The following is a 19,127-nucleotide window of genomic DNA, read 5'->3' on the forward strand; positions in this document are numbered from 1 at the left end:
CCGCGGTCTAAAACGGTCCCAAAAAATTCTTTCCGAAGACGTTCCGAAAAAAACCGGTTACTGTTCATTATGTTCCGATGAGTTTCCGATTTTTAGGCGCGCGGCTTCATTGAAACGATCAACAAGATGGCGGCCAGTTCAGGTTCTTCTTTACCACCAAGGCCAGTTAGTGTGCCTTTACTCAGTAGATCCTTGTGTTCTGACTTTCCTTCATCAAGAAATGCAAAGTGCAGGTCCAAAACTCCACTGGTAGGTCAAAATATCCGTTAAAAATGTCAGCAATAAGACATTCGGATTGTTGTTGACAGTTTACACAGGATATCTTTGATCAATTTGTTTGTTTATACTCTTTTGTGCGGCAAATAATTCACGTATTTTTGGCATTGAAGGCTAGATTTTTTATTTCAGTATTTTTCAAAGTATCGCCTTCCATTATAGATCTTGATCAGTGAGATTGGTTTGAGGTGAAAGCCTATTTTTCAGTTGCTAATTAAGGTGAATCGCTGGGCGAGAAACCCTTCAAAACTACAGCTTTGAAAAATGTCTATCCTTCGAATCTAGTTCTCCTCAAAATGAAGCCCTTTTTTTCCAAAAAAATGAATTCAATACATATATTCAAAATAACAACCATATTTATTCAAATGCAACCAAACGCAAAGCTGTCAAGAAAGCGTAACTACAAGAATGAATTTTGAATTGTAAGAATGTTATAATTTGACAGCTGATTAGAAAATGGTAAAATGTCAAAATTAAGAAGGTAAAATACTTCATTTTTCTCCGTTTTTTTTTGCTTATCCACTTCAGATATAAGGCTTAAGATGAATTCAAAACTCCTGCTACGCAAAAAGGCGATATATTATTCATATTTGATAAGGAACTGGAGTTTTTTCGATTGCTTGCTTAGTGGTGAATGTAGTGGATTTTATGGATTTGATGTGTGTTGGTGATAATATTCAATATTTTTCTTATAATACTAGTAATCTTTCTTTCCCTATATTTGTCTTATTTGGTCCCTGGTCCAACATCTGCACAGTGGGTTTAGTCAAATATTACAATAAGATTACAACATTTTTTCATAGAAGAAAAAAACAAAACGAAAAAAAAAAAAAAAAACCAACAAAAAACCAAAAAAAAAAAAGAAAAAAGAAAAAAAAAGCACACACACACACAATATTAGCATTCTAGAATAGTAAAATATAAATTTTGTTTTGAAATAGCTAAGTTATTTATGGGTTCTTTGACATCATTTTCGTGCACAAATTATTTTAATTTATCACATGACAGTAAATGTAAAAATTTAATTCAGTGTTAAATATAAAATTAGGTTAAATTCTAAAATATATTCTTTTAGCTGTTACATTTAAATGTCTTTTTTAAATATTTTTTCCCATGATTTCCATGTCCAATAAAGTGTTAGCTGCTTATATAACATAATGGGTCTGATAAGTGGATTTACCGATTGCTGTATACATTAGATAGGTTATTGAATTAGCAGTGAATGATACTATCCATTTTAAGAATTTTAAAAGCTTATACAGATGCAGTCTTTATTTTGGAAGGAAATTTTCCTAGTACTATTCCTATTGTAATATTCATTTTATTTATAATTAACGATATTCTTTTTCTCTTGTTTTTTTTTTCTTTCTTTCTTTCTTTCCTTTTTTGTGTTATTCCATGAAAATAAGTATTAGAGAAAAAGGTAATTTAAATACTGAAATACTGAAGTGATTGTCATTATAAAAATTAAAATTATTGTAGAAAGGAATTTTAAGATATGTGAAAGAGATGGGTAGATAAGAAATGATAGGATACAAAAGTTGGGTAGAAGTTTAATGGGAGAATGACCAAGGCTATTGACATAGCAAGTATTTAACCCCATTATTATCAAAGCAAGAGTCAATATCTTATGTATCATTTATAAAATTAATGGAACATTTATTCCACAGGATAATAAATCCCTTGGCAGATCATTAAGAGGATTAGGTGGCCTCCAAGATACCTTTGGTACACCAAGTTACCCATCACCGTTAGACCGCATTAGAGGAGGCTTGTCATCATCTTTACAGGACTCAATGGATTTGAATGCAACCTTTCCCAAAATGCACAGACCTAAGGCTATAAAGGAAGAAGTGGAGATGGATACACATAATAAAGCAACACTCCATCAAATAACAGGTATATTGAACTGGTCATTCTGAATGGCAAAAAGGACCTAAAAAAATACAGCTTGTGACAGTGTACTAGCAAATATAGTGAAAGATTGAGAATAAAATTATAATGATATACCTCCTCAGCTCCTGAGCATAATGTTTTCCCATTTCAGACCACATGTTATTCTCCTGAGAATATGATTCATTGTTTGAATTGTATACATATTCATGCATCTTCTCTTGCACAATAGTTAAAAAAAGAAATGATGTTCTAGGGAATGACATGTCTGAAATGGGAAAACATTATGCCTAAGCCAAAGAGGTTTATATTGCTTTCATTGAATGCCACGGCATTTGGCCAATAGCATGCACTTGCCTCTCACCTCTGGCGTCTCAGGTTTGATTCCTGGACTCACCATCTCATATCTGAGTAGAGTTTGTTAATTTTCTACTCTTGATTCTAGGTTTTTTCTGCATGTTCTCGGCCAGCTTTTCTCATTCCACTAATTTTTTTTTAGACCTGCTAAATTCCAATTTGATCTGTGAATTCACCATATTATGCCAATGACTTTGATCAGCCCGATCAGCCCTGAGGTTGTTTTAGGAACCAACCATTTTAGAGTATTGATAAATTTAAAATTTCTTTTTATTTTTTGGTTAATGATATAAAGTTAAGAATAATCTTGTCCTTGCAGGTGACTCCCTGCATAGTTTTAGTTTTTCACCTAGTCACTTCAGAGGGTCTTTTGCTGCCAACATTGACGCTTCTAGACTCAACACCTCTTGGCAGTTTTATAACTTTGTTGGCGGAGCTGGAACTGGTGCCATATTCCCCACCACTGTCAGAAATCCTGTAAGTATCTACATGTAGAGAGCAACATGTAAGTTATTACCAGTATCTACTGTATGCAGGATATTGATAAGCTGAGGCGCTTGATATACATGTAGTGCCACCATATGCTGGTGGAATTATAAACTCCTAAAACATGATTGCATAATGGCTGTAATTTAAGGGAGGAGTTTGTGAAGGAATATGATACTTTATGATGAAAATGTCATACTAATACCATGTTGTCATATAAATTTTGTCGTCATCATCATCATCATCATCATCAAATATTACTGTAGTGTACGCTACACAATAAGTGCCATCACTAGTCCACTGGTCAGTATCATCTCCATCATTCAATGGTTGTACACCTTCACTGTCATTCTGATTATTATACTGTCAAGTTTTATCATCTTACGGTACATGAGGTACCAATGAAAGAGCTTTCAGACTCTATATAAACTTTACTTTTACATTACTTAATGAAATAGAATAAAGCTATCCTGACGATCAATGCCAGAACATCCGAGATCCTGATGGCTAACGACATGGCAGTAGAGCTGTTCAACTACCCAAGAGATGAGCTGATTGGCATGGAGATGTCCACCTTATTTACTGACACCCATAGGGAGAAACAAGAATCCTTGATGGAACAGCATATTGAAGGCAGTGGAGCTGTTGTTATGGTCTCCGGCAAAGTGGTAAGCTTCCTGCAGCCCCACAAATATCTAGTGCTCAATAAATCCCTTTTCCCAATGAGTACTTATCTAGTTATGATGATAATATGACTGCTTTTTGTGGTATGGGTGGCCTAGTGGTTTATCGCTCACCTCTCACTGCTGTGCTCTGGGTTCGAGCCCTGGCTTAGACTGGATCATATGTGAGTTGAGTTTGTTTGATGCACTGTTCTCTCCCTTTCCAGGAGAGTTTTTCTCTAAGTTTCTCTAGTTTTCCTCCCTCAGTAATAATCAACATGATGTTACATGTGGTTGAGTATTGCATATTTGTAAATATGAAATGTAGTGGTAGTGTAGTGTGTGTGGTGCGAACCACACAGAAGAGCCCTGTATGGGGAGTGATGGTTGTAAAAGGTTTTTTTTGTAATGGCATAGTTTCTACCAGCTATATATATCTGTATCTATCTATAAAATCATTATGGACAATAAAGGTGTTGTAGCATTAGTACACATACATGTACATATAGGATCACATGTGAGTAGAGTTTGCTAGCTAAGGTCTCTCCATTAATTGGTTTAACTGTTATTCTTTGGGTTTTTCTTTGAATGGTACCATTCCAAACAACTAACAATAAAAAGTTGCACAATATGTAAAACTTGCAAGTCTTACGTTACAAACTTCTGAGAGTCAAACCTTTTCAAAACCTACTTGTTGCCTCATGTCTAAGATGCTCGCAAATGGCAGAGTAAAAAATCAGTATGTCATGTTCATTTTCCATTTTATGCGATATTTGTAGCTTGAAGCAGTGGACAAGACAGGGATTATTTTCCCTGTGTCGTTATGGATGAAGAAACTATCATGGGAAGATGATCCCCGTTGTATTGCTATAATGGAACCTGTTGAACGCAAAACAGCCATGTTACTTTTCAATGCAGAGGTAAGCAATTACACCCAATACATTAAATATACTAGCCAATCAGAATGCAGAAAACCCTAAGTTGTATATTTCACATGATTGTGTGGTTATTCCACCATTTCTTCCCATCGGGCATTGCAGTATGGTCAGACATACTTGTCTGTTGTGCATGGGGTTGTAAGGATGAGCATTATTTTTTGCCACAATTTGTTTGCCTTTATTACCACACCTTGTGTACCTGACTCAATGATTAGTGACATGGTTTGATTTTTTTTTTTACCTTCCTGTCGCCAAGGGCGTCATTCTAGAGTGTGAGCCACAGTTTGCCTTTCTTCATGGTTTTGCTGATGTGAATGAAGTAAAAGGGAAAAATATCAAGTCTTTTATTCCTTCTCTCGTTCTTCCTACTGGTACAACTCTAGAACGGGTAAGTATTTTTCCCACAGTGAAAGATATACAGTACTGAAAAATCACACTTATAAGGCTCTCTGATTAAATCCCCACTACTCTGCTAACACAAATACAGTATCCTTCCAGTTACAGGGTTACAAGCCTCCCAGGTCAAAAGGCCACAAGTCTGCTAATGAAAATATCCTTCCAGTCATAAACCCCCTTAGTTACAGGACGGTGTATAATCCCACAAGACAAGTGTAGCCAATAAAAATTTCCTCCTAGTTATAAGCTCACTAGCATGCGAAACACAAACATCCTCCCACTTATGACCCACCTCCCCCCTTTGGATTATAATTCCACCTCTGGTATATCTCATGTTTATTGTATTGATGCTATTAAAAAAGTTGACTGGGTACATAAAAGAACTTAGAAATAACTGTTTCCTCTTCATATTAATCTAGTTTGTATTTGAATATATAACCCCACTAGCTCCTCCTGGTTATAAGCCTATCAAAAATATTCATTAATTACTTTGATTTGATTGGTTATAGCATGTAAAAAAGCAGCAAGCCACAGGAAGAACAAAGGATGGCTACAACTTCCCGTTAACCGTAGTCATTAAGCCTAAAACACAGCAAGAGCTTAAGAAGGCCGGATGGATCATACCAGATGGCTCAATAGCATACAAGGGATTAGTATGGGTGTTTGCTAATATCAGTGGTCTGATCAGCTTCACGCCAGATGGTGTCATACAAACATGTAATCACAACTTCTCGTTGTTCCTCTTTGGTTACCAGGAGAGTGAACTTGTCGGCAAGGTTTGTACAGTACTTTTGGGGACCAAGGGTAGTGCAGCAGTTGCCTCTCACCTCTTGGGTTTGATCTTACTGAACTCTGCATCACATACAACAGTGACTGCAGAGAGGGAGGGGCTCAGTTTGCTTATGTCTAGCTTAATGTCGAATAATTTATTTCAATTTCTTGTTATTTACAGCATGTGACAGCCATTCTACCCAATTTCTATGACGATATGGATTTGATTGACGACAGCAGTATGCCCTTCCCACCATTTGACTATGATGACGAAGGGATCATTCATTATAATGTGAATAGCGATGAAACCAGACAAAAAGATTCTTATGCCAAGAATGTTGTGCACACTCTATCTTCACCATGTAAGTGTGCATTCAATACACCAGTTTACATTTCTCTGTTTGAGCTCAAGCGGGGTTAGCCTCGCCTTTCTGTAGAATATTCATGTATTCCAGTGAAGGTCCATGAAATTTCCAAGTAATTGTATTGTGGAACTTATACCTTCTTTACTTTACTGTTGGTGTTTGTGTATGTTTCAAAGACACTGATACGAAGTTAAGCCTGAGTGCATGTAAATGAGTTTGTACTCAAGAAACACAGCAGTAATTTGGAACTCAAAAAAGATCTATTAGCTCAAGGCATAGTAATATTAAAATCCTCTTGAGTCTGGGGTCTACTGTTTTGTCCCTGGTCTCTCTGGACATATCTCTGGTTTTTTTTTTAAATGCCAAATTTTCTAAGTATGATAAAAAGTAATTTTAAAGAATTTTATTGTCTAAGTCTTTAACAAAATCTGCAAATCCCTTATATCAGTCACTGATGACTAACTGCATTATTTATCAAGATAGTAACAAAGATTTTTACATTAATTAACTCTATCAGGCAATACAGCCATCAATGACATTTCAACGCAAGCAATCATGGGTGACAGTCAACAAATCACCAAAAGTTCTTTATTCCCAGGTAAAGTTTTTTGAAAAAAATACAGGTCTTATTAATAAAATACATTTTTTTAATTGAAAGAGATGCACCATTATATGTATCTGCATGGTAAAAGTTATTCACAAATTGCATCCCAAAAGGCATCCCAAGCTGTATTATAGGCATGGTCACATGATGGTGCATATTTTTTAAGGTCTGAAACTCAAGAAAATCAATTTTGCACATCAACTAACAAAGACTTATTCCTATTTTATTTATTCCTTTTTTTAGATCTTTCAAGACTGAATGAATCCAACAGCTCTGACAACACAGCAAGTCTGCTCAACAGCACTAACTCTTCTGCCGCAAGCTTCCACACAACCAAAAGCATGTCACCAAGATGGCTATCAGAAGGAACCTCTACTACAACTAATTCTGAGACAACGTCCGGCATACAAAGATCACATCAAAGTAGCATAACTACTAATTTTGATAGCATGAGTTGTAACCCTAGTATACCAATGACAGAGGATAGCGGCATTGGTGGGTCTGGTGGAAGCACTGATCAACCCATAGTATCCCAGCATTCTTCTGTGCCATCGATTGTCTCTTCACCACAGACACAGAACACACCCTTCAGTAACTATTCGTTTCAGACGGCAGGGAGTCATTTGCTTACTAGTTCAGATTGTTCTCTGCAGCTCAACTTTGGGGAACTCATGATAACTAATGATGGTAAGTAGGTTGTCTGAAAAAAAAAAATCATAAATAAGCAATAATAATATTAATAAAATATAATAATAGAAATACAGTCAACTCTTGCCATGGCAGAATTTCTTGGAACCCTCACAGGGTGTCCATAATAGGATGCATTGCAGGGGAATTCGCTCCAGAAAATGTCTGCAAGGCCATAGTTGACATAAAAATTTGGTTATTAAAGCCAGCATTTCAGATTGGCAACACTATATATACTATATTACATTGGTAGAGAAAAATCATCATGCAGGACCTCTCTGAAAAACACCTTGATGATGTGAGCCTCCTGCTTAAACATTGTTATTAAATTGTTATTATTATTATTATTATTATTATTATTATTATTGTTAATCAACAATATCATGTTTCATCTATAGTATCTGTCAGTGTTAAATTGCAGAATAATTTAATTTTTTTTACACATATTTTTCAGACTCAACAGAAAAATCCTTAAACAACCATGATCCATCAACAGACATATCCACAATGGACGAATCATCATCAACTCAAAACAGCAGCAATAATGCATTCAGTCCGTTAACACCATCCAAACCCCCGGTCACTTCACATGGGTTGACCTCCACACCCAGTATAGTCACAGCGGCATATGAGACAGAGGTGGAAGGTCCTGATCAACCCATTTGTGAAGGCAGTTTCTCTGGGAAGGGAAGACACAGAGACGGAACACCTTTAGCAGTTATTTTCCAGGTCAATACTGCTGCAATTTATCAACATTATTCCTTAAAAATTAATTGTTATCTACCTCCTGGTTGTGTGGGATCAATGTCAGTGGTTCAAGTATTGGTTGGACCAACACTCAGGGTCTCAAAACGACTTAGTAGCCTGCATAGCAGTGCTTTGGGGAGGGGGAAAGGGGATGGGGGACATTCCCCCTTCACAAAGTGCCGCTACTGAGCTATGACTTAGCATAAGATGCTTTCTTTGATCTAAGAATATAATTTCCAAATTAATGGTTTGGTCTACAAGGCAAGAAAAAGTAAATTTGATAGCCCACTTCTGAGATATCCTTTGCTTGCCATGCATGAAGGTTTCAATTTGAGGCTTTGTGCATAATGCTCAGTAATTCATTATAACGTGAGAAAAGAATTAGTTATTTAGCACATCGCCTTGTCCTAAAACCAAGCAAAGCTTTTCTCAGAAGTAGGCTATTTTAACATTTTTATTTATTAAATAATAAGTAAAAAAGTCAGTACCCATGAATAACTCACAGTGAGTCACGTTATGTGTTCATTTCCTGCAGATTAAGAGAATAGAACTCAACGACGGTCGTATGCTGTTCTGTGCATGGATATCACGTGACCCTGAAGAAGACCAGTCAACAAACAATTTTGCTTTATTTGCCAGCTTTAATAGTACACTAGAGAATTCGTTTGCTAATACAGGAGAGGTTAGTACTAATACTACAAAATAAACCAGTCATTCTTGCCCTGCCCAGTGTTTAAATTTGCACTTCTTGATTGACTTCTTGACACCATGTTAGACTACGGTCAAATAAACCAATCATTCTTGCCCTGCCCAGTGTTTGAGTTTGCACTTCTTGATTGACTTCTTGACACCATGTTAGCTATGGTCAAATAAATTCTGTAATTCTGTACCTGAATGTACAGAATGATATGGATATTGTAATTTTAATTCATTATTTGATTGATGGTAGTCTACTGCCAATAACCTGTTGTTACTTTTGTCTTGATTAGCACATGGCAATGAAAACAGTCAGTAATGAAAGTTTGATAAAAGGTTTCTTTTGGATTATTTCTATGAAACCCTAGTACATCAACCCCATATGCTAAGCATTCATCTTCCTTATTTTGGATCCCCTGGATTCTCTGATATCAGAATCAGAATCAGTAGATACTGGTGATTTTATGACTGATTTGTTGATCATATATTAAAATAATTAAATGTAATAACAGATGCCTGTCACATTGACGGATGGTGGTATGGTAGAAGAACCTTCCCCAGGGAGAGGAGAATATGATGAGAAATATCTCACTCAGCATTCTATCGGCAAAGGAGCATTTGGTTTTGTGAAGCTTGCTCAGAGAAAGTCAGATGGATTACAGGTAAAATATTAAGTATTCCAAATAGTAGTTGATGGAAATTCTATACCCATTGACATAACCAACCTGTGCAGATCTGTAGGGGTTGTTTGAATGGCTAGTGTCCCTCTTTTGAGTTTAAAAAATAAGTATTAAGATAAAAAGTAAATAAAATTGAAATGTATAATTTAAAGGGGAAGCAAAAAAAAAAATCAATAATCTGTGGCTTACTCTCTGATCTTTTAAAGTAATGTTCGTCTGTTTTTCTGCAGGTGGTTGTTAAATTCATAAGAAAATCTAAAGTATTACCAGACTGTTGGGTAGAAGATCCTCTAGGCAGTATACCATTAGAAATAGCACTGTTGGCCAAGCTGAAGCACCCTAATGTCGTCAAGGTACACATGACAGTTTGTCCTCTTTCAATTATTGCCTACAATTTTCTGACTCCCTCTCCCACTGGCTCTCCTCTGCCTTTCCCTCTTCCTCTGCCTCTCCCTCTCCCTCTGCCTCTCCCTCTCTCTCTCTCTCTCCCTCTCCCTCTCCCTCTCCCTCTCTCTCTCCCTCTCCTTCTCCTCTCCCTCTCCTCTCCCTCTCCCACTGCCTCTTCTCTCCCTCTACCACTCAATACCTCCTCCTTCCATGTTTCATTTTACTTTTGACCATTTGAGAGTAAATAGGTGCTTAATTGTATTGCAGATGGTCAATGCATTTGAAAATGAAGAGTTTTTCCAGCTGGTTATGGAGAAACATGGTTCAGGGATGGATTTATTTGAGTTTATTGACAGACAGCCAGCTCTGGATGAACCTCTGTGTGCTTACATTTTTAGACAGGTAACCATGATGATTTATTACGTGTACATACAGTGTATCATTAACAATTTATTCTTCCTGTTAACTTAATTATCAAGTCACTGTCAGAAAGTATTGACATGTCTTTTGACCCACTCAATCTCCATTTATGACATGAAAAAAAATTAAGCCCAATGCTTTTTTTGAAAACTAAGATCTCTCCACTGTTTGGTTAAAGTGTGAAAATATTTATTTGGGTGACGAAAGTTGAACTGTGCATAATTTATTAAAGATATTACTAATAATAATAATATTCAATAATAACTTAAAACTCTTTTAAAAACATTTTATGAAGTATTGAAAAATAATGAAGTTTGCAGGTCCCCATTGAAAAACCTTTTTAGAGATATGGGCTCACTGTTTAAATACTGTAAAATATATTAAATACATAATAATATTAATAAGTTTTTATTGACACCTTTTTTGCTTATGATTGTAGCTAGTGTCTGCAGTATCATTCCTTCATAACCAAAGCATCTTACACAGGGATGTCAAGGTATGTAAAACCACAACCTTTATATTTCATACCTTGATAAGAAGGGAAAGAAAATAAAATGGGAGAGAAATGGAAAGAGACAGATCCTCCCTTTGCTTCAATCAGACATCTGTTCTAAGGAAATTTAGCAATGAAGTTAAACAGATTGCAAAAAGTTTAAACATGAGCCACATGAGAGGGTCATGAAGGGTAAAGTGGGAACTGGGATTCATGGGGAAAATGGGATTTAGGTCACTGGGAATGTGGAAAAGATGGGGGTGTGTACATTTTTTCAAAGAAAAAAGTTTGGTATTTGTAAAAAAGGAGAAATTGTTGGGAAATGGGATTGGCACACCCACCTCCCCTCCCCCTTCAGGATCTTCTTACTAGTAAATAGACTCCCAAACAATCATAGTTATTTGAGGCATCAAGCCAACCAAATCACATTATTATGACAGTGTGATCCATAAAATGGTCTTTAACATGTACCTGTTGTTACCTCAACTTACCTTATAATTATTGCTTCCAGGATGAAAACATCATCTTAGATGAAACTTTTAGTATCAAATTAATTGACTTTGGGTCAGCGGCCTACATGAAAGAAGGGAAGTTATTCTCTACCTTCTGTGGAACAATGGAATACTGCTCTCCTGAAGTTCTGCTGGGAAATAAGTAGGTGCACTGATGAAACTGTACTAATGACTTTATGATCAGAAGATATAACTATAGCTAAAAACTAGTGTGAGCTGCGTTGGTGTTTCTAATGAAACAGTAATGATGAAAAGGTAAATTATACACCGTGAAAAGATGAAAAAACTTACTGACGTTTCGGACGCTAGTCCTTTGTCCTTAGTCCTCCGACGAAGGACTAGTGTCCGAAACGTCAGTAAGTTTTTTCATCTTTTCACGGTGTATAATTTACCTTTTCATCATTACGACTTTATGATCAGATTGTTAAAAAACTTATAAAACTTATATTTTACAACCACCCCTTAACACCCCTGAACTAGAGATGTGGTCTATAAGAATTACATTAATTATTCAATGTCCCTCATCTAGATATAGAGGCCCTGAACTAGAGATGTGGTCTATAGGAGTTACACTATATACTTTGGTGTTTGGGGAGAATCCTTTTTATGACGTTGAAGAAACAATTCGTGCTGAATTACATCCATCATTTCCAGTGTCACAAGGTTAGTATATTAGGATATTATCAAATATCAATTAAATTGTTAAACAAAGGGGAGAAAAGAAAGTATGGGATAGGGAATATCAAAGGGAGCAGAGGGTGATAATGCATGCAGGAGATAAAGGGGTACAGAGGGATACGGTATTGGAGCTACAGTGATGTGGAGTGGTAACAAAGAGTTATTTGAGGCAGAAGAAGGACAATATGGCATAGTTGACAGAGGAATACCAGACATGGGGTAGAGGAATATACTATAGGAGATACAGTAATAGAGAGTGGGTGGTAACTTGGAAGAGTTATCTCCTGGTAGCTGCAGTGTAGTAACTGTGTTGTTAATCTACAGAGCTAATGTTTGTTATATGTTGGTTACTGCACCCTGACCCAAAATGGAGAGCAACAATCCAAGACTTAGAGACAAATGAATGGATCATCCAACCAGTAGAAATAACAAAGTACGATTTTGAAACTGTTTTAGGTAAGTTAAAGTAATTCTTTTTCATGTCTCGTATAAGCCTTGTTAGCAGGACGTAATGTTTTCTTATTTTAGATCATGTCATATTCTCTTGAGAATAAGATTTACTGTATTCATACATGTGTCATTCTCATCCACATCTGTGAAACAAAGAAATGATACTCTAGGGAATGACATGTGGTCTCAAATGGGAAAACATTATACCCAAGCTAGAGAGGTCAATTGACATGTGCTGATGTCTACTTGTTGCATATTTTCTATAGCATCAGGGGAAGAGGCAAGCCCTCATTTTCCACCTCCTCCAACATCAGCGCCAAATGATGATTTTGAAGATGAAGACGATGATGATTTATCCCAGGATGAAGTTATAGACTACGAACAATCAGACCTCAAACTACTTCAATCTGCCATGCAAGAGTATCTGAGTAGATCTAGTGATAATAGTGATGGTGACAAGTAGTCTCTGGTAGATTTTCTGCCTCACAATCCCAGATTCATATATTGGATCTTAAACAAGCATCTCCTGTTATTTGCAGGTCATTGTCGGGGCTTAAAATAATGGCTGCACATCATACAATGTCCGGCCAGAGCTAGGACTTGTCCAGTCAAATGTTTGCCTTGCTGGTCATTTTGACCATGTAACGTTGAGCCAAAAATGAGGCAAGACTAAGCTAAAACTAATTAGGGACACTAAAAGATGTTTGAGTATCATCAAGAGAGGTAAATTTCTTAATAACGAACGTGCCATGTAAATCCCTGGTTGGACTATTTTTAGTAACCGGATGCAGTTTTAATTTTGCCTTACCCTATTCCTGTGTGTCATCAACTTGCGCGCGCGTGCGATTTCCGTTTATTGTTTTGATCACTAAGAATGAAATGGAAAGAAAAGGGCACACAAGTTGATGATGCACAGGAGTAGGTAAGGCAAAATTTAAACTGCATCCAGTTTCTAAAAATAGCCCAACCAGGGAATTACCATGGGAATGTACAACTTCCAAAGGGATAAACTTTTAACCAAATGAATATTATCAAAACTTCTAAAAATAGCATTATCTTGGGAATGTGTTAATTTGTTAATTTTTTAAATTTTATTACTCATTCAGCATATTATTATTTAGTGTGTTCCTTTTTTAGCATTTTTCAAAGTTATATTTTTTAATGGAAAAAGCTGAACACATATTTATAATTCATTCTGCACATCCCAGATGTGATGCTATTTTTAGACACAATCTTTTTAAAATTGTCCAACCAATGACAGTAATATAAATCATATTTATAATTATAAATATTATTAACATTTTAGTATTTATTACTAAAAAAATGAGTGTGGTGTTTTAAATAATATTATTAAATATTACAATCATGGTTGTTTTAATTACTAATAACAATATCTCATATTATTGAACATATCAATAAATTAACCATGTACATTTTATCATAAACTTGTGTGAACTTTTCTTTAAATTGTTGATTTATTAGAGGTGCATGAGTAATATCTACTATGAAAATTAGCTAGTATACACCTATTTTTAAAACCTTTGTCATCGCCAAAGGCGATAGGTGATAAGCCATTACGACATGGAAATGGTTTCGTTAAATACAAATATCATTGAATTGGTCTCAATACTAAGGTCCGTTTTCTTGACGAGAATAAGAAGCAGAAACACAAGTTATTCCAGCTATTCTTGTATCTTGAAATGACCTAATTATTGCTTCTCACCTTTGGTGATGACAACCTATTTTTAAATAGGTAAAATTATAAACACGAGCCATCAGGTGAGTGCACAACACATAGTTTACACGAAATTGCAAGTGTCAGGATAAAGCAAAGCGTGTTCTGTGTCATAAAACATTTCAGCAGAGAATACAAAGAAAGAGCAGAATATATTCCAACAAATGGTATACCATATACAAATACTTGACCTTTAAAGGCAATAACTTATTTTAATTATTTCATGTATTTAAGTATAATACAGTTTTATATTGGCTGTAATTTAAATTCTTTATCAATAATTTTAACACTTATTAAGCGGAATAACATTTTACAACTGAGGTTTTATCGGAAATTCCATTCAAATTAATGTTATGTTTTGTGAGCAGCATTTCAGTGAAAATGCTTGCAAAAGCATTTTAGTCTAATATTACTAGTTAAAAAAATATATTTAGTGTGTACTAAAATATCTAATTTCACTTAATAACTGTCTAGGTTTTCATTGATTACTCTAAGATATTTATTTATACATAGTGAATAACATTTTCTTGTTATGTTTCTTATTAAAATTATTCACAGGTTTTCGTGAATGACAATGTTTTTCTATTGTAAATAGTACTGACCACTATGAAGTACTAATAGTACATTGTGTAAAAATACTATAATTAAAGTAACAAAATAGAAAAATAAACTATAAAATCTTAAAGAAGATTGGTCTTGAGTAGGATGTGAGAGGAATTTTTAGATGGGTGGTAATATTTCTATCCCTAAGATTTCAAATTATTTATTAATAGTGTGTATTTCTTAACTCCCTTGCAGAAGTTTGCTGTGACTAATATACCCTTTTAGTTTTGGCATATCATGTTTTATTTCAAACCATGTGTCATTTCCTAGAGTATCATTTCTTTGTTTAATGGTTGTGCATGAAAAAATTGAACCCAAACAAAGAAACTTAAAATTTTAAATTCTCTGGTATTAACAAAAATCTAAAAAAATGACAGTTAAATTCTCTTTAATTAATACATGTACATAAAAATTCATAGCCATGATATCAATTTTTTTTTTTTAATCAAAAATTTCCCTTTGATTAGTTTAAAAAAATAATTATAGCTGCAATTATTTATTTTAATATCTGTGAAAAAACAATTTGTTTCGTTGCAGTTACAAAAATAATTTTCATCTAGTAATTACCAGGTATATATATATATATATATATATGATATGATATATGATATGATATGATATATGATATAACTTAGCAAAGCATGAGTAGTGGATGTACTCCATATAAAGGGGTGGCTAGCCACCTTAAACCGATCCACTTCGATCTGCCCTTGTATAACTATTCATTTTGATAGCTGAAGTCGCCCTTTGCTTCACCATAATATACCACATATGATGGCAAGATGTGATGAGATTTAAAAATGACCAATTCTTTCCCATCAGGGGAGGTGTGGGAATCGTAGCCTGTCTGTAATGGCTCTCCATCGATGAGATGCATGCAGCGATATGCTTTTCCAGGAAGAACTTGACATAGCAGCAGTTTAGACGCACCCTTGATGTATGTCATGGAATAGGAGGGGTACTCACTGAAATATACACCCCTGCCGTAATTACCTGAGTTAACAAAAGAACAGATTATAACTATATAAGGCTGCGTTTATAAAGTATAGCAGAGGGGTAGGGGGGGAGCAGGTGCAATCTTTAAATGACAAAAAAATTCTTAAGACCCACACTTGAAGTCCCCCCAAAAAATAACTATTTCCCTGGGCAATCTCTCAAAGCTTCTTCCTAAAATTTTGCATCCTCCCAATTCTCTGAAAAAAAATTTCAAACCCTCCCATTTTACTGGTAAACATTTTCCCAATCTCCCCTAAATTTTACCTGCCCCCCCCCCCCCCCCCCCCCAACCCCTCTGCCATACATTATGAACGCAGCCTAAGCATCAACATTAATAGAAAATTAATAATGTTGCCACTATAACCTCTCCTGCAGCTGAAAGTGAGATGGAGAAAATGAGATACACATCCTATGCTATACTGGTGTGATTAATATATTAATACATTATAATTAGTAATTATGCATGGTTTAAACGATTATTGGATAGGTAGAAGTATAGAACCCTTGTAGGCTCTTAACCATGAATTCAGAAAACCAGGTTTCTTGGCTTCCATCAATCAAGTTTCCAATAGTATTAGTTAATTTTGGTAATATTTGATTGACAGATACCAAAAACCCAGATATTTTGAGCTGTGCTGGTTGCACGGGTGGTGTAGCGGTGAGAGCGCTTGCCTCTCACCAATGCGAACCTGGTTCGAGTCCCGCTGAGCTCGGTGTCGTATGTGAGTAGAGTTGCTTGTTGGTTCTCTCCTGTGCTTCGAGGGTTTTCCGGGTTCTCCGGCTTTCCTCCCTCCGTAAATCAACTTCTAAATTCCAATTGGAATCCAGTGGAAGAAGAGCCACTCGTGGAATCCACTGTTAATCCCATTATTTATTTATTTATTTAAAATAGGTGTAATGGCTTGCAAGCAAACTGAAAATCTACTTATGCAATTCTTCGATTGCACGTTACGTCATCGAGGCCATGTTGGTGCCATTTAACAAAAGATTTCTCATTAGCATCCATTGTTAACGGCACCACAATGGCCGCCATGGTTTTGTCTTTTGACTCTCTTGGGAATGCTTGCAACTCATCAATATATTAAATTACCAGAATCAGTTGCATGTTCAAAGTTAGCATCACCAGGCAGTCTGAATCCCGTCTGTGCAATAGAATGGATATTTTCTTCTTTGGTCCCATGGAATGCTAGCACAGGATAAGAATCACTCTCTCCTCTCATCTGCTTCAAGTTATCTTGTGCCTTCTTGAACATTCTCAGCAAGATTGGGTTAACGATATAATCTACCTTAGTGACACGGTATTTATTTGCTGTATCAACCAGCCGATAAAACTGGGACTCTGAAAAATTAAATTGTATACATACAAATGATTCAAAAGAATATTTATATTTATAAAACCGCCTCCCGGTTAGCTCAGTTGGTAAGAGCATTGGTCTGTTGTGTGGGAGGTGTTGGCTCAAGCCTTGGCCGGACCAATTAACACTCAGGGTCTTAAAATAACTGCGGAGAAGGTGCTGCCTTTGTTATTACATCTGCAAATGGTTAGACCTTCAAGTGGCTTGGATGACCACTTCGAACGGAGATCCCGTCTCTCAACACCCATCATTACTAACCAACATCGGAGGGACGTAAAAGAACCACTGAGGATGTAAAGAAACCCTGGCAGTGACCACCCTCAGTGACTACACCTCATACTAACTACCTCTCGTTCTTAACTTATTGTAAAGCGCCTTTGAACATATCCATATGGAAATGCGCGCTAAATAAATATCTGTTACTGGATTGAAATGGATTTATGACAGTTATGCCTGAGAGTACATGTGGGAGGGGATATTGTCAAAACTCAAAAGGGTTAATTTGACATCCAGTGCAATCATCCCCCCAGGTCCCACCCTTGAAATTGTCTATCATTATCTTGAACAAAAGACAGATACCTGCTAAACGAAAATGGATCTGGGCAGCAGACCCTTCTTTGTACTCTCTCTCAGCAAACAAAGGGAAATAAACCATCTCATCTTTCTCCAACGCTTCTATTTCCCCCTCAATCTTAGACGTTTTTTCCAGCTGACTGTGTACTCTTTTCAACATCTTATTTTTCTCAGCTATGATCTTATGTGTATCGTTTAGTTCTTTTTTCAACATGTCTTTGAGTTCAAATGCGCGTCGGATAAGTTCTTTGCGTTCGTCTTCAGTCAGGATCGAGTAACAACGAAGAATACTTGTACCTCTGCTGAGAACTGTGTCGTCACGAGGGATTCTAAGCAAAGCATAATTATAAAATAAAAATAAGTATAAATAAAAATGAAGTATAGAGTGCAAACAATATAACCGTGAAACTTTAGCAATACTAAATAGCACAATTTCATGCAAATTCCATTGTTTTCTATTGTTTAATTAGCACTATTTTGTACTATTTAGTAATTACTGTTTCACGGATTAATTGTTTGCTCTATAAATAATAATGAAAAACAATTATAAAAGATCTCGCGAAAAATTAAATTCTATACAAAGCATTTATCTTTAATTTAAACATAATTATAAATAACGATAAAAAACAATACGACTACGTTTATTTTCATTGTTTGAGAAAGGTGTTAGACAATACATAATCACATAGTTAATATGATAATCACACCGGCTGAAAAGTTAAGGGGGAAAAAACGGCTGATTTTTACCGCGAGAACCCGTGAACTGGTATATCATATGGTACTCACGAAGAGCTAGAGAGAGTGTTATTGATGCCATCTTCTTCATCTGGTTTATCTTCGTAGTCATCCATAACTTCTTGTGTGGCCTCACATGACTGATAGCCTTCACTAAGTTCCACTTCGTCACACTCGTCTTGTTCCTTCACCGAGTAGCTTCCATTCTCGTTGTCGCTGTTTTCTTTAGATTCCTCAGTGACCGGATGTCTAAACTCTGCAAAATGAATCAATTCAGTTTCTTCACAGTCTACTCCCTTAGGGCAAAGTGGAAGGCCTTTATCACTGTTTGCATGTCTTGGTTCTTGGTCTCGTGCGTGACACCTCTCTACGCTATTGTTCTCCAAACTTTCGGGGTGTTGAAATTCTTTCTTATGCTGTGAACTACTCTTAAAGCACCGTACACTATATTTACACATAGGTCTTGTATCTGTGGTGATATTTCCATTATCATTTTTAAGATCATTGGGTCGTATTTTAGGCTTTTTCTTGACCGGCTCCAGATACTGTCCCTGATCGCTCGCCATGTTAACTCACACGGCAACACGTGGTGAAGACAAAAAGACTGGAAACTAATTAAACTTATTGTAATT

The 19,127-nt window shown here is 35.9% G+C and overlaps 2 protein-coding genes across 2 annotated transcripts; one reads left to right on the top strand and one right to left on the bottom strand.

The window, feature by feature from the left end:
• Positions 1–118: 118 nt before the first annotated feature.
• On the top strand, positions 119–13,943 carry LOC116302160 (PAS domain-containing serine/threonine-protein kinase). The gene is made up of 20 exons (XM_089029085.1): positions 119–249; positions 1,947–2,175; positions 2,846–3,003; positions 3,471–3,680; positions 4,454–4,594; positions 4,869–5,000; positions 5,518–5,784; positions 5,961–6,141; positions 6,662–6,742; positions 6,992–7,435; positions 7,890–8,164; positions 8,718–8,864; positions 9,391–9,540; positions 9,789–9,911; positions 10,213–10,347; positions 10,805–10,861; positions 11,370–11,512; positions 11,900–12,033; positions 12,373–12,504; positions 12,765–13,943. Exons 1-20 carry the CDS (start codon positions 127–129, stop codon positions 12,959–12,961), a joined length of 3,459 nt encoding a protein of 1,152 aa, XP_088885211.1. The 5' UTR covers positions 119–126; the 3' UTR covers positions 12,962–13,943.
• Positions 13,944–15,326: 1,383 nt separating this feature from the next.
• On the bottom strand, positions 15,327–19,126 carry LOC116302161 (uncharacterized). Its single transcript, XM_031711383.2, has 4 exons — positions 18,547–19,126; positions 17,767–18,089; positions 16,923–17,171; positions 15,327–15,829 (listed from the first exon to the last, which is right to left on the bottom strand). Exons 1-4 carry the CDS (start codon positions 19,059–19,061, stop codon positions 15,555–15,557), a joined length of 1,362 nt encoding a protein of 453 aa, XP_031567243.1. The 5' UTR covers positions 19,062–19,126; the 3' UTR covers positions 15,327–15,554.
• Between the last annotated feature and the right edge of the window lies 1 nt (position 19,127).

The sequence above is a fragment of the Actinia tenebrosa genome, unplaced genomic scaffold (genome assembly GCF_029948245.1).
Source record: "Actinia tenebrosa isolate PJP-AT-01 unplaced genomic scaffold, QUT_ActTen_1.0 PGA_scaffold13__45_contigs__length_12533684, whole genome shotgun sequence".
Taxonomy (NCBI): Eukaryota; Metazoa; Cnidaria; class Anthozoa; order Actiniaria; family Actiniidae; genus Actinia; species Actinia tenebrosa.

Bases quoted from the DNA above. Each gene is read 5' to 3' on its own strand.
- LOC116302161 (XM_031711383.2), bottom strand. From the start codon at position 19,061: ATGGCGAGCGATCAGGGACAGTATCTGGAGCCGGTCAAGAAAAAGCCT. The intron at 17,172-17,766 runs GTATCTGTCTTT...TTAATTTTTCAG, and splicing joins GATCCATTTTCGTTTAGCAG to AGTCCCAGTTTTATCGGCTG. The intron at 15,830-16,922 runs GTAATTTAATAT...TTGTTAACTCAG, and splicing joins TGAACATGCAACTGATTCTG to GTAATTACGGCAGGGGTGTA.
- LOC116302160 (XM_089029085.1), top strand. From the start codon at position 127: ATGGCGGCCAGTTCAGGTTCTTCTTTACCACCAAGGCCAGTTAGTGTG. The intron at 4,595-4,868 runs GTAAGCAATTAC...CCTGTCGCCAAG, and splicing joins TGTTACTTTTCAATGCAGAG to GGCGTCATTCTAGAGTGTGA. The intron at 7,436-7,889 runs GTAAGTAGGTTG...CATATTTTTCAG, and splicing joins ACTCATGATAACTAATGATG to ACTCAACAGAAAAATCCTTA.